The following is a 17,747-nucleotide window of genomic DNA, read 5'->3' as shown; positions in this document are numbered from 1 at the left end:
CATCCTAGTCATTGTGTTCGACCCCGGTACTACAACTACCGTATACTTGCGGATAGTGGTACGAATCAGGTACTAAATATAAGACTCGGTGCGTGCGCATCAACATTCACGTCCATCCCATATGTGTGTGACCCTTTAGGCTCCTCCGAATACGGCAGTAAACACGAGATCCAATATTGCTTTACAAATCATAAGCGGTCTCTAGCAAGACATTATGATTACCCGTATCGGAAAGAGTTAGATGTGATCTAACCGAAAAGCCAGAGATAGCTCTAACAATGATCCTCTTCGTCTCACGATATCATAATCGAACTCATAGTTCGAATGCTTTGTCGTATCCCGAGTAGACTGTAAGAGATAGATGACATTCATCTATAGTGCGGCCACACATTTCTACAGTCTCAATCCTACGACGGGTCCAAGCGATATCTCTCTCTTTCGAGAGGGACAAAGTTCCATCTTGACTATCTACTATCCATTACATGATTCGTAATGTACCCGAGCCACGCCTTTATAATCATCCGGTTAAAGACGATGTTTGACGCAGTCAAGGTACATTACTCGTCATGATGGATACAATAGATATCTCAGGTCTGAGGATCCAAAGTGAACCATCAAGTGAGATTCAAGTCATGGATGAAATCCAATCGACAATCTCACACGATCAGTCACTTGTTCCAAACAAGTACTCATGACCGTGATCCGTATCCAATACACATGATCATCATCATGATCATCCATCACGCTCATGTTAGTTTTAATTCATCATTGCTCCCACAATGACAAGCGATTAAGGAATGTAGGATCGTTCATACCGATCCATGGATGTCATTATTTATCAAAATATGCAAAATAAATAATGAACAAACAATGCATCCATCCAATAAATACATCGTATCATACATAGTTCTCATATCGTATGATCATCCTAGAGCATCACATCCATCATCGAGTTCTCGTCCATATCCAATACCACGAAGTCGACCGGTATATATTAGGTAACTATTGTAATTACCATACACGTCAATGATTAGTTAATAAAATCCGAAAATTTTTAACGAAAATGATGATTATGTATGTAATTATTGTTAATTTTAACAATTCGTATAGATATTTGAGAAATTTTGAATTCAAATAAGTTTTTATCAAATTAAAAATATGTATATGAAAAGATCATATTTTATTAAATTCGTGATCATGTCTGTTCATAGTGAGAGATTGATATTTTCTATAATATTTATTTATTAACAATAATTTAATAACAATATTTTTATGCATTTTTTCAGCATTCCTATTTGGGAAAAATTTATTATTCTTCGTTACAAAATTGTCACAATTTCATAATCTTAGTGACTTCCACGTTTCAATGACTCTTGGAACTTGTACACCCACATATGTTATTTTATAGGTACGATTTTCAAATATTTATTTATGAACAGACGACCAATAATATATTCATACAAATTTCCGAAGAAATATAGGTATCGATATTTTTTACCAACCACATTAATTAAAAATGGGAATTTTTAGAGAAAATGGGACAATCAATTAAAAATATTTTAAAGATTTTTTAATTATTTTATAAAGAAATAAAATGTATATTTAGACCTTGAATGAAAGAGGCTTTTGAATTTTTTAAAATTTAAAAACCAAAAAAATTGACTATCAAATTTTTATAAAAATTTGGAAAACAATTTTTATGAAAAAAATCAACTTAAAACTAAATTTTTTTTTGAATTTACAAAAATCAAAATCCAAAATCCAAAATTTTAAAACTAAAAACTAAATATCAAACCCAAAAACTGAAAATAAAATAAGATATATAAATGCACGTGTTGAATGGATAGGAGAAGACAGAGTTCTCTTATCTAAATTGATAAATGATTTATAGTTTAATTAAAACATTTAAAAATAGGAAAAATAGTATATAAATACCTAAATTTTTATAAAAATCTCATATAAATGTCTAAACTATAAAATTTCTATATAAATACTTAAATTTTTCTAAAATCTTATATAAATACCTAAACTTTTAAAAAAATTTCAGACAACTATTTGTCGATCCAGTTCATAAAAAATCGTACGGTTCTGAGTTATAAATGTTTTGACTTTGTCTACGCAGCATCATGTTCCTTTTTTTTTCGAACTCAAACATGTAATAAAAAAATTAAATAAGACAAAGTTCACGTCAGTATCTCCGTTCGTAGCTTTCTAGAAAGATACATACACAAACGTCGAATCGACGGGACCAAGTCGTTTTTCCTTCTCCGTTACGCGCCAACGAAGACTGAGCTGTACATGCCACGTATGCATTGACCCTGTCTTTCCTCCCATCACAGCTCTCCCTTCATATATATCCACGTGGTATCTCCAGAACTCTCCTTCACTCTCTCGTATATCACAGCCATGTGATTCCAGAATTCCCGTGATATCTAATCTGACGGCTGATATTTCACGCTGCCCGTAGGGAATAGAGATCTGTGTTCTACGTGTCCACTGCGTGTCTGGGACGAGTGAAGAGAAAAAGGAACACATTTTTCCAAAAAAAAAGAAAGTATTATGTTTTATTTCTCAAATCCAAACAATACGTTAGGTATAAAATATAATATATTTAGAAAGTAATTAATTTATTATGATATCATATCCGGAATCATTTATTTTTTTCACGATCTGTTCTCGTCATGTTATAAATCATTATTATAGTTTCAATATCTATGTTCTGTCATGTGATAAAAAAAATAAAATAAAATCCCACCCATGTTTTCCCTTAAAAACAATGTAAACCGAAACTAACTAATATCATGTGAAAGAATTAAAATATTTGAGAAAATGAAAGGTTCTGCTGAGAAGAATGTCTGTCAAGTAATAGTTATAAAAAATTAATTTTAATACATTTTTCCGACCGATCTATAGGAAACTATTCTTTTCATTTAAAATATAAATTTGTATTTTTATACAAGTTTACGATTTTTTTAAAATTACAATATTCATCTTTCTTATCTTATAACGTGAGAGCATGTTGTTATAATGGTGTAAATAATTTTTAAAATGGAGGAAAAATATATTCATATGGAAACTTTAAAAAGAAATATCTGAGGGTTGAAAAACAAAGGTAAATAAAAACTTACTAAAAAAAAGGTTCCATAAAAAAAACTTACTAAAAAAAGGTGATCAAGAAATAAAGAGAGGCCATTCTCTCCCTCTCAACCACCATGAAACGCGGTCCAAATTCTCTCCTTATAATCGCATTCGACCCGCTCTAGGGTTTCTTCATCATCACTCTCTTTCTTTTTCGAAATTCGCAAAAAAAAAAACTTTTTTTTTTTGTGAAATTGTCGCACGTGAAACGTGGCTTTCTCGGAGAATCCGATTTTCTCTGGAAAATTTTTCTGGTAGAGGATGCCAGCGACGGATTATCAGGGATCGTTTGGGAGGTCGTTGCTGAGTCTGCGGCGTGACCAAGTGCACTCGGTGGACTCCGCTGGAGCTAACGAACCGACTTCTATGGAGATTGAGCTTGATTCGTTCCAGAGACAGGTCGCCGAGAGGTTCATCGATCTTACTGTCTCCAGTGCCGATGAGATTCTGTCGCTCGAGTGGATCGGTAAGCTCCTCGATGCCTTCCTCTGTTGCCAGGAGGAGTTTCGCGCCATTATCTTCAACCACAGGTCTCATCTCCACAAACCTCCGATGGACCGATTGATGGCCGATTACTTCGAGAGGAGCGTCAAGGCGCTCGATGTCTGCAACGCGATCCGCGATGGAATCGAGCAGATCCGGCAGTGGCAGAAAATGATCGAGATCGTGATAAGCGCGCTGGACACCGGCTCCGGAGGAAGCGGCCAGAGACCGCTTGGCGAGGGGCAGTTCCGCCGCGCTAAGAAGGCTCTGATCGATTAGCATTATAAGTTTCGATGATCTTTAATTATACAGTCGGTGCTGTAGTTGTCCCCAGATGTTTCCATGCATAGACAGTGAAAGATCGGTTCTTCACAGCCAAAGCTCGTGCATTAATGGCGGATTTAGATGTATGTGATGCTAAAACAGTCGTGTGAGAATCTGATAGGACAAAGTGGTGGAGACAGAATTGAACTTGGCCTTGGATCAAGCAGTGTTGCATTGCATTGTAGATGGAATCTCTTTCGGTCGCAACAACAAGGACCACCACCACCACCGTTCCATCGGTCATTTCAGGTCGCTCTCATGGAGCGTTTCGCGGTCGTGGTCTGCTGCTAGGCAATTGCAGGCTTTGGGGAACAACTTGGCAACCCCTCGAGCAAATGACGTCATGGCTACAAATGGCCTCGCTGTTACGGTTTACACAATGACGTCGATTTTGTTGTTCCTAATGTGGGTTCTCGTTGCAGCGATACCTTGCCAAGACCGGGGTTTACAATTGCATTTCTATGTTCCTAGGCATTTCCAATGGGCAGCACCAGTCATGTCACTGCACGATAGGATCCTCGACGAATCGAAGAAGAGGGACAGAAAGAACGCATGCGGATTGCTCAGAGAGATTTATCAGATCGAGAGAAGCTCGAGATTGGTTGGGGATTTAGTAGATTCAGTTCATTTCCCATTGGCGGAGGAGAAGGAGATAGAGGTGAATCAGAAACTGCAGGAACTGGTACAGGTTTACGAAGATTTGAAACAGGGTTTGGACCCATTTGAGAGGAAAGTGAGAGAAGTTTTCCATCGAATAGTCCGTAGCCGAACTGAGGGACTTGATTCACTTGGAAGAGTTTCAGAATGATCCCAAGGTTAGACAATACTCCCGGGGTGAACTTGAATTGTGTTTTCTTTTTGTGGGATATGAAGAACATGAAGAGGGCAGAAAGCTGGTTGAAGAAGAAATATTTTGGCATTCAGGAACTCGAGAAAACAAATGGGTAAGGAAAAGGGATCTTTCTTATCGATCTTGGTATTTATCACTACATAAGGCGTAAAGAAGCTTAGGATATGGAAGTCGGTCTTGTGATGCTGATGATGTTCATCCTAGTTGCCATTATGTAATTGGTTTTTGTGTCGAATGCATCCTTTGGTGTACCTCGTTTCTTCGGGCCCTGATTATTGTTTCTTTGTTGTTGGTATATAGGAAAAGTCTTACACTTTTTTTTTTCCTCATGTTGTCATCAGAACTTACATTCCAAAGTTGCGCAATAGAGAGGAGGAAAATTTCAGATGTAATGCAGTGTTATATCAGTTAGTGTATTCAGATTTTGCTCTTCAAACACAGAGCCTTTTTAACTCTTCGATCATTGCTTGATTTTTATTACTGTCTGGACATCTATGTTGATATGGGAATTCTGCTGTATGTCCAAACAATGGTTTCCCCTGGCAGTAAATGTGATTTTACGAATCTCAGAGGATCTATACTCTGTTTTTTCGGATAGGTAGTGTTAAAGGTTACACACATCATGGAATGAGAGTGTTTTTCCTCTGATTTTTGAATTGTTAGGTGTTTATGCTATCATGGGGGCTTGACAATGTTGGGCCTTTATGTTCTTTTCAGCATCCATTGCTTCGAAAGCATCGATCATTCATCTGGTGTATCTTCCTCTTGTGTTACATTGTTTTCATTTCAACCATTGATTCTCGACTTGTAAGGTTCTCTTCTGTGTGTTTGACATATCTGCACTAGATTTTTCTGCTGCTTTTCGTGGCTGTGATTCTTCCTTTCACACGTGATTTGGCAAACTGGAAAACACACTGGGGGGAACAAAAACCAGCGAAGTTAATCTCTCACACAAGATATTAAGGTATGCTCGGTCCCACTTGCCTTAATGTTTAAGAAATCTGTTAACTGAAACCAAACTATTTTGGCATGATTCTTTGGTGGATATTCCAAGTGCCCAAGTAATGGTTTCTTCCACACTTCTTAGACCTACATAGCTTCGGCATGATCTGTACTTTTCTATTAGCCTGTTCATTCAGTCTTTGTGGGGTTCTAAGTTAAACTGATATCTTTTGTTAGTTAGTTCTTAGATCTGTTGTCCACATTTCCGCTGTCAGTTATTACGGGTACACTCAATGTCTCCACATCTGTCCTGACCACACACCCATGCTGAAGGTTGTCAGTCAACATGTCTAGTGAGCTAATTTCTAACAGATTTTTCCCTGCTAATGAATACCCGATTTGCGTAAATGAGCTTCTGGTGCATCGGAAGCGTTGTTTTTTGGGACATAGCTGGTTAAACTATCTTGTCCTTACTGTAGTTTTTCCTCAGGCATTAGGAAATCATTCCATTTACTCTTTCTGTTACTCTTGACTCATCGGTTTTGGTTCACGGTTGTGAACAATGGTGAACGAGAATAAAGTCACCCCGGGAATGCATATTTAGGAATGACTTTGTCATCCCCATAGATGACTGGCATTTTCGTGTTTAGTTGTTCTTAATCATAAGAGATTTTTACAGTGTTTCTTTGGGGTTAGCATTATAAGTTTCGATGATCTTTAATTATACAGTCGGTGCTGTAGTTGTCCCCAGATGTTTCCATGCATAGACAGTGAAAGATCGGTTCTTCACAGCCAAAGCTCGTGCATTAATGGCGGATTTAGATGTATGTGATGCTAAAACAGTCGTGTGAGAATCTGATAGGACAAAGTGGTGGAGACAGAATTGAACTTGGCCTTGGATCAAGCAGTGTTGCATTGCATTGTAGATGGAATGGATTTGTGACTTGATTTTGTCCATTGGCTTTTGTTCTTCCGGTGGTATACCAAACCTGTCAATGTCTAAACCGGTTGGTTTTCCGGTATTGTTGTGTCCCTACCTGATATCTGTTGTTATTCTTGTGGCTGAGATTAGACCAGGGAAAGGCCCATGTTTACATACTGTGTTGTAAATTTACTATAGCTCGCATTGCTTGATCTTTAGGGTTTTGCTTTCTACCTTTTTTTTTTATTAGTTTAAACTTTAAAGTGTTCAGCTTTACAGGTGAGAGCAAGAAACAGATTCTGCTTTATAAAAATGGCGGCTTCTTTTTTTCTTTTCATGCGGAACTGGACTGTTTTTAGTTACATTTTTTGTTTATTGGTGGTGTCCATGTTTTTGTTAAATTCCCTCCATAAAACTAGAGTGCCAAAAAGAGCTCGATTCGTAAGCGCTTCATATTTTACAATATGGATTCAAGAAATTTGAGTCCCGAAAAAAACGGGTTAGTCCGAAAACCGAGTCAAGAAAAAAAAATGTATTTAAATTTTTTATTTTTTATATTATTTTTTAAATATTTTTTTTATTTTTATATCTGTTCATATATTTTAAATTTTTTAACTAACTCGTAAAGCGGTTCACGAGTCAAAGCGATCTGGGTCGAAACAGAAAATTTCTGGCTCGTAAAAAGCGGGTGGCATCCGAATTGTACCCAAAAGGGGCTTACTCGAAGTTTGAACCGATCTGGAACATATTGGACCAAACCAGCCGGTTTTGCACCCTAATACCCCATTAGAAACGAGCGAGGCTCATCCCATGGACAAAATTATTCTATTTGATGTGGAAATTATTGGAAAATTAGATATTTGAATAATAAGGTTTTGGATAATATACAGACAATGTCCGGAATTTTAGATGTGGGATTTAGATATTTCATTCTTCATATTTTATATAATTTAAAAAAAATATTTTTATATTAAAAATTCTGAAATTGTTGGCAGTATTTTTAAATTACTCTTATTTTAATTTATTACTTATTAGAAATTAAAAAAATTAATACCAAATCTTAATATTCGAAACAGATATAAATTCAGATATTTAAAAAATTTCGAACAATCCGTTCTACGTTAACTCCCAGTTAGAAAATCCCAAAAAGAAAAAACAATGGATTGGATTCACTGTTAGAACCAAAACATATGAACCGAATCTGAAGGGAGTTCTGACTGTGGCTTCAATCGGGTTTCTTATACGTATGGACAAAACCAAATTCAGACAGAAACAAACCGAACCAAAGTCTCACTTCTTCCCAAACCATGAGAACCTAATCCAAAGAGTTTGGTTCACTGAAGTCACACTTACTGTTCCGTTGGTTCGAGATTTTGTGACGTATACACGTGGAGATAATATTAGTGAATAAGGGCATATATGTCTTTGCCCAACTCAATATTAGGTTCTCCTACGTTAGGGTTTTTTAAGTATGTATATATATACATGTTCGATGAATGACAAGGGACATATTTTTGGGTTTGCATGTCAAAGTCTGACATGGTATCAGAGCAGACTCAGGGTTAGGGTTTCTCAGATTTTTTTTCCTACTCATTCTCGTTATTTCATCTGGTTGTTACCACCATGTCGGGTGAATCCGAAGACTCCATCACGAGCCCTCCGGAACAGCCTCAGCAGTCTCAAATTCTCGTGCAACGTCGCACAATCTCTCCTTACGACTTTACCGCTAATGATAATCCCGACAATCTGATTTCTCACACGTTGCTGAAAGAACACAATTACAGTGATTGGTCTGTGATATTCGAACAGCTTTGCGTTCAAGGAAAAAGTTTGGTTTTGTTGATGGTTCTATTGCACGACCATCATCCGATTCCGAGGACTTGGAAGATTGGTGGACTATCAACTCCCTGATTGTCTCTTGGAACCGGAATACGATTGACTCGTCTCTTCGTCCGAATATACCTAACACCGAGGTTGCTGCAGACTTGTGGAATGAGTTGGCTACTCAATTCTCAGCATCCAACGGTGCTCGCCTCCAGTTTCTCAAATCTGAACTCTCAAGTTGTCGTCAACATGGTATGTCGATTGCCACTTATTTTGGAAAATTGAGGAAATTATGGGACGAGATTGCCTTGTATGAGAAGATTCCGACATGTACCTGTGGTGGCTGCATATGTCGGATCGCTGACATGTTATTCAAACAACGAGAAGAAAAGTATATTCATCAGTTTCTTCTTGGTCTCGACGATTCGATGTTCAACACTGTTTGTTCGAGTTTGTTATCACAAACTCCACTTCCGTCACTCGCGAGTGTGTATTCTACGGTACAACAAGAAGAATCAAAACGGGCTGCTGTCAAGGCTAAAGACGATCGCGTTGATATTATGGCGTTATCGGTTCAATCTGATTTGAAGCCTAGACAACGCCCTGATACGAAGGAAAAATCTTCGAGTTGCACTCATTGTGGCCGAGTTGGTCATGTTGGGTTTCGGTACGGGTTCCTAGCATGCGATCATATCGATCTAGGGTTTGGTTTACTAGGTTTCATGCAGCGGAAGGATAATCTAAACCTAGTCAAACGTCACACGCAACCAAACTCATCCGTAAAACCCCGTATAATCGTGTATATCACCGTGAGAATCGAACACTTACCTCTTTCCTGAAGAAACGGAAGTAGGAGTCGATCTGGGGCCTGTTTAATCACCTAGGACTGAAGTTACAGTCCCTCTACACGTATCCACACCGACGGGAAGGATTCCAAACGCTTTTTGGAACCGATCTGCTAGGATCTGTGAAGTATATGAAGTGGGATCTAATCCCGAGAGCTAGAACTATTAAAGAAACGATTTCTTCTGTGTTTTTGCTCTGTCTTAGGGTTCTGAAAGTCAATTCTTCACTTAGGACGGCGTCGAACACCTCCTTATAAGTTAGAAACCCTAATCCTTGTGAAAAGAGACTTTTTCCGAGTATTGACTCGGTTCAGAACTCTGACTCGGTCGAGTCAGAACGAATCAGCCCAAGCCCATTGTCAACTCTTGACGCGGCCCATTTAGTATTGACTCGGTCTGAGTCAAAACTTTGACTCGACCGAGTTAAAACATCAGCCAAACCCAAAACACTTTCTGGGCTTCGACTCGCATGGAACTGACTCGGTCCGAGTCAAATACTGACTCGGTCCGAGTTGTATCCCTATTGGTGTGTGACCCTGTAGGCCCATTCTAAGTGGTAGTGACTTTAAGAACCATTCCCGATCTACAAGTCATGGTTAGCCTCTAGCAAGACGCCATGACTACCCACGTAGAATTGAGTTAGAGGTGATCTAACCAAGGCAGTAACAGCTCGAGTTCTGATCCTTTGTCTCACGATATCATATGTTGAACAAGGGCATGGTTTGAGCCACCCTTCAAGTTCAACTGCTTTCTCGTCTTGGCAAATCGACTAATAAAATAGATGCAACTTCATCTATAGCGTGGCCACGCGTTTTCATAGTCCGATTTCCACGAGAGGGCCCAGCGATATCTCTCCTGTTAAGGAGGTGACAAGTCCCATATTGCATGTCTACTATCTCCATATGATTCGTAACGTATCTGATCAACGCCGTTATAATCATCCGGTTAAAGACGATGTTTGACGCAGTCAAGACACGCCACTCCTCATATCAGATACTCTAGACATCTCAGGTCTGAGGATCCAAGAACGAACCGCTGTATGAGATTCAAGTCATGACTCTGTCCATGTGACAATCTCATGCGGGTCAACCAGTCACTCGTTCACAACGAGTACCCATGATTGTGATATGCATCCAATGCATCGATCACACCTCATGCTAGTCTTAATTCATCATTGTTCCCACAATGATAACTGACCAGGGTGTTTAGAATCATTCTCTAATGATTCAAGGATACCGAAATATAACAAACATGCCAATCATATAACGGGAAGAGTAATGCATTCATGAACCAATGAATCAATACAAAGTCAAAATATCATATCACGGATCATCCTAGAGCATCATAACCAACAGGTCATTCAGTGGACACGTGCTTTGAGCTGCATGGGTTTCCCGATTGGTGGACTGATCGATCTTCGAAATCTGGTCGGGGAACACGAGGTCGTGGCGGTCGTACAAACGGTCGAGGACGGGGTCAAAATATTCGCGCCAATGCTACTCAAACGTCTGATTCGTCTCATCAATCAAAACCGAATCTTAATGTGCCAGATCCGAGTAGTGTCGGACTTTTGGGCATTAGTCAGGATCAATGGAAGACGTTACTCAATCTGTTGAATGCGACACGAGCTAGTACTACTGAAACCACTTCAGGTACACGTTTTTTTAATACATGGATTATTGATTCTGGTGCTGGAAATCATATGACAGGTCAATTACATCTTCTTTCGGATATTACATCGATGTCGGCATGTGATGTTGGTCTTCCCGATGGTAATCATGTGATATCTGCCAAAAAGGGAACTGTTCGATTGACGGATCAGTTTTCAATTCACAACGTTCTTTTCGTTCCGGGCTTGACTTGCAATTTGATCTCTGTGGCTCAATTGCTTGGCAATTCAGATTTTGCGGTTCAATTTACCCATCAGATGTGCGTTATTCAGGAGCGGCATTCGAGGATGCCGATTGGAGTCGGTGAGCAGTGTAATGGACTCTATTATCTTCGGGGATTGGTGAAGACAGCAGCCTTCCACATCAAAGATACGTCAACATTTGAGTTGTGGCATCATCGCTTAGGTCACCCATCTCGTTCTGTTACCTCTTTGGTTTCTGGTTTTGCTGTTTCAGATTCTGATTGTTCTGGTAATAAGGCTTGTGAAATTTGTCTCCAAGCCAAACATTCGTGTGATTCGTTTTCTTTGAGCAGTAATAAAACATATCGGATTTTTCAGCTTGTGCATTGTGATATTTGGGGTCCGTATAGTACATCTTGTTCGGATGCTAGATATTTTCTAACAGTGGTTGATGATTTTTCGCGATCCGTATGGATTTATCTATTGACAGTAAAATCCGAGGCAGCTAGTATCTTCGTTCTTTTATTTCCATGGTTGAAAGACAATTTCACGTTGAAGTACAAACAGTACGTAGTGATAATGGATCTGAGTTCTTAAGTTTGTCGTCTTTCTTTCTCAATCTTGGTATCATTCATGAGACATCATGTGTCGGAACACCACAGCAGAATGGTCGTGTTGAACGAAAACATCGACACATTCTTAACGTGGCACGTGCATTACGATTCCAATTTTTTCTCCCAATCGAGTTTTGGGGCGATTGCGTTCTTACGGCGGCTTATTTAATCAACCGCACTCCTTCTACGTCTCTTCTTGGAAAAACACCTTATGTCATGGTCGTTCATGTGACTTGTCCCATCTGCGTGTGTTAGGTTGTCTCTGTTATGCGCATGCTCAAGATCATCGTGGCAATAAATTCGCAAGCCGAAGTACGAAATGTGTTTTTTGTTGGATATCCTTATGGTAAGAAAGGTTGGCGCTTATTGGACGTGGCTCGTGGCTCGTGGCACGTTCTTTGTCTCTCGTGATGTGGTATTCTGTGAAGACCAATTTCCGTACTCATCCTCGCCGATCACTCTTCCTGCATCTTCTTTGGATACGGCCCGTTCGGATGTGTTATTAGATGATGATTCCCCAGCTGCTCTGTGCTATCCTCCTACGAAGACTGCTCAGACCAGCCAACATGCTGAAGATCCGTCTCAGGTTTCTCACGAGCCTACCGACAGGGGGGGGCTTAGGTTCTCCTACTCCATCGTCTTCGCTGGGTGTTGCTCCTCGCTGAGGTACTCGTTTTCGGCAAGCACCTAAGAATCTCCAAGATTTTGTCTTGAATACTGTCCAGGTTATGAGCACTTCATCGTCGGTGCCGCCTTTACAGTCCACTTCGGACATTCTGTACCCCTTGTCTCATTGCTTGTCTTCCGGACGTTTATCTTCATCATATCGGGTGTTCCTAGCAGCTTACTACGGACACTGAACCCACCTCGTTTGCCACTGCTGTGTGTGATCCTCGTTGGAGACAAGCCATGAAGCAAGAACTTGATGCTCTTCACCGTAATGACACATGGACGCTCGAACCTTTACCTATCGACAAGAAGGCTATCGGTTGCAAATGGATCTATAAGATTAAGTATCGCTCGGACGGATCGGTTGAACGATACAAAGCGCGGCTTGTTAACTTGGGTAACAAGCAGGTAGAGGGTGTTGATTACACTGAGACATTTGCCCCCGTAGCTAAGATGACCACGGTTCGTACTTTCCTTGCGGTTGCAGCAGCTCGTCATTGGGAAGTGCATCAAATGGACGTTCATAATGCATTTTTGCATGGTGATCTATCAGAGGAAGTATATATGAAACTGCCGCCAGGACTGAACAATACCACTGATGGACGGGTTTGTCGACTTCGCAAGTCCTTATACGGCCTTAAACATGCCCCACGTTGTTGGTTTCATAAGCTCGAACGTGCTTTGCATGCATTTGGTTTCAAACGATCGTACGCAGACTACTCTCTTTTCTCGTATTTGAAAGGCTCAGTTCGGCTCAATGTTCTCGTCTATGTCGACGACTTAATTGTAACCGGAACATCGTTGGACCTCATCCAACGGTTTAAGGATTATATGGCTTCATGTTTTCACATGAAAGATTTGGGGCCCCTTCGATACTTTCTTAGCATTGAGGTGACTCGAAATGCAGAGGGTATCTATCTCTGTCAACGAAAGTATACTCTAGACATTATATCCGATGTTGGCTTGCTCGGGGCCAAGCCTGCGGCGTTTCCGCTCGACCAGAATCATAAGCTTGCATGCGATGACAGTCCTTTTCTTGATGATGGTGAGCCATATCGACGGTTGATTGGTCGACTAATTTACCTCGTCAACACTCGTCCGGACCTTGGCTATAGTATTCAGATTTTGTCTGAGTTTATGCAATCCCCTCGTGTGGCTCATTGGGATGCGGCGGTTCGGGTCCTTCGTTATTTAAAGAAGAGTCCGTGTCAAGGAATTTTACTGCGCGCTGCGAGTCCTCTACAACTGACTGCATGGTGCGATTCGATTATGGTGCAGACCCGGTGAAACGTCGCTCTCTTACCGATTGGTTTGTTCAGCTAGGAGATCTCCGATTTCATGGAAGACCAAGAAACAAGCGACATTGGCTTGTTCCTCAGCCGAAGCAGAATATCGTGTCATGGCTTCTACTACCCGAGAGCTTGTTTGGTTGCGACAGCTTCTGCTGGATCTTGGTGTTCATCTCGATCGTCCCATGCAATTAAATTGCGATAGCCAGGCTGCGTTACATCTCTTCCAATCCCGTCTTTCACGAACGTACTAAACACATCGAGATTGATTGTCATTATGTTCGCGATCAACTTGAGGCTGGTTCCTTAGTGACTCGTCATGTCAGAACACATCATCAACTTGCAGATATATTTATTAAGGCGCTCGGCAAACGTGAATTTGAGTTTTTTGTTTCCAAGTTGGGTGTGTTCGATATACACTCTCCAACTTGAGGGGGGTATTAGTGAATAATGGCATATATGTCTTTGCCCAATTCAATATTAGGTTCTCCTACGTTAGAGTTTTTTAAATATGTATATATATACATGTTCGATGAACGAGAAGGGACATATTTTTGGGTTTGCATGTCAAAGTCTGACAGATAAGAATGCGGAAAATTTACACAAACTCATTTAGACCCAAATAAAATACACGAATGGTTAGGCGCAAAACATACAACAAAAAGTCTATTCAATATAGAGTAAAACTCATACAAATTTTTAAACTTGTAAAATGGTAAAAAAAATAAATTTCTAATTTTTTCATTTATCAAATTTATTCTCTAACTTTGTAAAATATATCAAAACTAGTAAAATGATACATTTTCCAAACTTATTTTTAAATCAACGTCGAGGTTTCTTTTGAAACCAATTAACAAATTTGAAAATTGCACATTTTGCAAATTTTAAAATAAATTTATTAAACAAAAAATTAGAAATTTAATTTATACCATTTTAGAAATTAAGAAATATTTTAGATTTTATCCTAAAATGTATAAGCCGATATTACATTTTAAATATGTAGGTTCCATCATTTGAATCCATAAATGAAACGATCTAAATCCATAAATCATTGAAAATTAAGTACATATAGAAAATGAACAGCCATTTACATATTTAAACTCTATATGTGGTTTTTGATCGTTGAAGTAAGTTTGCTGAAAAAATATAATTATGATCTGAAGCATTTTGAACAATTTCGTTTCAACTATAACAGATACACGTTTAAAAAGACACCCCAACAAACCAACTCAACTAAACCATCTATTGGTCCAACAAAACATATACGTATATATATATATTCTTAATACAGCCGACAAGCACCAATGGCGCACATGCAGATTACAACATCCCTTAGAAACACTACACAATTCGAGCATGTACATATGCAGCATCACCACCACTCTTGCAAATGATTACTGATAGAGATTACAGTTACATATATATATATATATATATATATATATATATATGTGTGTGTGTGTGTGTGTGTGTGTTCCTCAAGAGGCAGCATCAACCACACACTCACTCTTTACGTGGATACATACTCATATATACATATCATGTGTCCTAACGCATATAAGATTTACTACAGAAACTGCATCCCTAATGATCTCTGGATTCCTAACAAAAAACATCTAAATAATCTCCAGAAGATGTTACCCGTGGTGGATGTTGAATTATGTTCACTGATGCTCCCATTTTAGATTCTCTCCTCTTTACCTCAAGGGGTCATCACATCAGCCAATACGGTAAAAAGGAAGATTTTTACCAGCCACAAATACAGAGCTCGTTAATTTTACCACTCCGATGATCGGACCCTACGAAGGACAGGCGGTTTCCTAACCACTGGAATCGCCATCTCCATTAGCTGTCAGCACAAGGAAGTGGTTTAAAACACCATTAGTGTTTAATTCCATAGCTGTTTATCAGATTCCTACTGGTTCTGCAAGAGCGGGTCATACGCCTTCAACCATATAAAGGCCATAGTTCCTCCTAGTTCGTTAGTGCTCATCAACTAAGGTTAGTTCACATTGAGATGACGAGAGACAACTACATGTATTGCAGGTAAAACTGGGTGTCGGGCTACTCTTGGGGAAGAGTTAGGCACACAAAAGCAGATATGAAACCATTATTACCTTCTTGTATCTTTCCTTCGTTCTTTCGGCCTGTGGATATACAAAAACAAGATTTGCTCAGAAATTAGAATCTACGGTTGCATGGAGAAAAAGACAATCTGAACATCTTTGAACTGCCAGCAATTACAGACGAACCATGGACAAAATAGAAAAAGCATCTATGGCGCTTACAGCAAATTTACAGGACAATGTAAGCATCGTTCAAAAAGAGCTTATGACAATTTGATCTATGGATGTTGGAGAACCGAAGCAGCAGAGCATAGAAATCTTTTCAGTTTGGCTATTACAACATCTAAAAGATTGGTACTATTACCATAACAAATTTTACGAATGCATAAAGCTCATGTTTAGATTCTCATCCCTGAAGCTCAACATGCTAATGTTCTTGATTCTCTTCCCGTCACAAAAGTTCAAGGCGATCTCGAAGAATAAACATGCAAATTTGATATACCTTTTCCCTCCACAACTGCTCATTCTCCTCCTCTAGTTTCGCTGCCAAGGACTCCAACTCAACTTGATAAGCCTGAAATTCCCAATCAATCACGATACCGCAAGATCAATCACATATACGAATACGCGAAATACGCATAGGAATCAAGCCGAAAAGAGACCTGCTTCCGCTCCCTGGACCTCGCAGCAGATTCACGATTCTTGATCATTCTCTTCTGCCGCTGTGCAGCAACCTTATCCAACGGTTCCATAATCATTCTCGCTCTCTTTCCCCTGGCTCCGCCACGACCCCCTCCTCCTCCATAGACATCCAAACCGTTCCCAAACCCGACGATAGATCCTTCAACCTTGTCGATCATCTGAAACGGCGTCAGCGGCGCTGAATCGAATGCGTAGACCCCGCCGCCAAGCCTCTCCGGCGGAATCTTCACATCCATATCCTCCGATTCCGTCGTACCCACCGCATCATCCACTGCCGCCTTTGCCAGGAAATCCTCCAGCGTCATTATATCCTCCTGCGTCTCCTCCTTCATCTCCTTCTTCTCCCCCGACACAATCTCTCTCCAAACATCATCTACACTCTTCCCCAGCGTCTCAGCCGCACTCATAGCCCCGTCACTACCTCCCCCTCCGCTCCGGTCAACGTTAACAGCCATCTCCACCGGTACAGGAGCAGGATCGTCAAAGAGAGAAATAGACGCGTCCAGAAGCGTAGACTCCGCGGCGGCCGCCACCGACGAAGAAGACGGAGGATCCGCACCGTAAGCGTCCCGCAGAATCCCGTCTACCTTCATCGAGGAACCGAATCTGTCGTTCAAACCGCCGTAACCGCCGCTTATCCTCGACCGATCGGCGCTCGAATCTTGCTTCAGCTGGTGTGATCTTATAGTAGGAGAAGAAGAAGCAGAAGAAGAATTACGACGAGACAGATCCGAGTTTCTCGAGTTGGAAGAAGGCATCACCTTAAACGACGCCATTTCCGGAGGAGTGAGGAAGTTCCGTTGCTCCTTCTCTCTCTCTCTCACCAGAATCGAACAGAGGGAATCTCTCGGCTTGTTTGACTCAGCAACGAGATCGAAGAACAACAATATCGGAGATGGTGGATATTTTTTCTCGGACTAGAAAGTCTCGAGAGATTTTTCCTCGATTTAGGGTTTTCTGATTTCTTTTCCCCGCAGGAAGGAATATGTTCGAGGTGTGACTGGGGATCAGGGAGAAGCGCGTGAGATAGGGGAACGGGAGCTGCCGGTTTCCCGTAACAAAGGCCTTTTGCTTTCTTTCCTGTGGGCCCAAACAATGGTGCGTTCTGTAGCTTGGTTCTATTGTCGGCTTCTTCTCCGAGCGCGGGCTTTTTCTTTTTGGTTAAAAAACGGTGAATGGTATATATTTATGAACGCAACATACAAAACGTTTGTTTCACAAAAGACC

The 17,747-nt window shown here is 40.3% G+C and overlaps 2 protein-coding genes across 2 annotated transcripts; one reads left to right on the top strand and one right to left on the bottom strand.

Annotated features, from left to right (window-relative positions):
* The first annotated feature begins 3,206 nt into the window (after positions 1-3,206).
* On the top strand, positions 3,207-5,253 carry LOC104810661. Its single transcript, XM_010537011.2, is given in 2 exon segments — positions 3,207-3,899; positions 4,048-5,253. Coding segments are annotated over 2 exon segments (1,206 nt in total). The 5' UTR covers positions 3,207-3,399; the 3' UTR covers positions 4,754-5,253.
* A 9,721-nt stretch (positions 5,254-14,974) lies between these two features.
* Positions 14,975-17,535, bottom strand: LOC104810660 (G-box-binding factor 4-like). The gene is made up of 4 exons (XM_010537009.1): positions 16,481-17,535; positions 16,321-16,392; positions 15,870-15,899; positions 14,975-15,601 (listed from the first exon to the last, which is right to left on the bottom strand). The coding sequence occupies exons 1-4, from the start codon at positions 17,294-17,296 to the stop codon at positions 15,530-15,532; spliced, it is 990 nt and encodes a 329-aa protein (XP_010535311.1). The 5' UTR covers positions 17,297-17,535; the 3' UTR covers positions 14,975-15,529.
* Positions 17,536-17,747: the final 212 nt, after the last annotated feature.

Source organism: Tarenaya hassleriana, unplaced genomic scaffold (assembly GCF_000463585.1).
Source record: "Tarenaya hassleriana unplaced genomic scaffold, ASM46358v1 Cleome184, whole genome shotgun sequence".
Taxonomy (NCBI): Eukaryota; Viridiplantae; Streptophyta; class Magnoliopsida; order Brassicales; family Cleomaceae; genus Tarenaya; species Tarenaya hassleriana.
The sequence above is the reverse complement of the archived record's forward strand: the minus strand, read 5'-3'. Positions and strand labels throughout refer to the sequence as shown.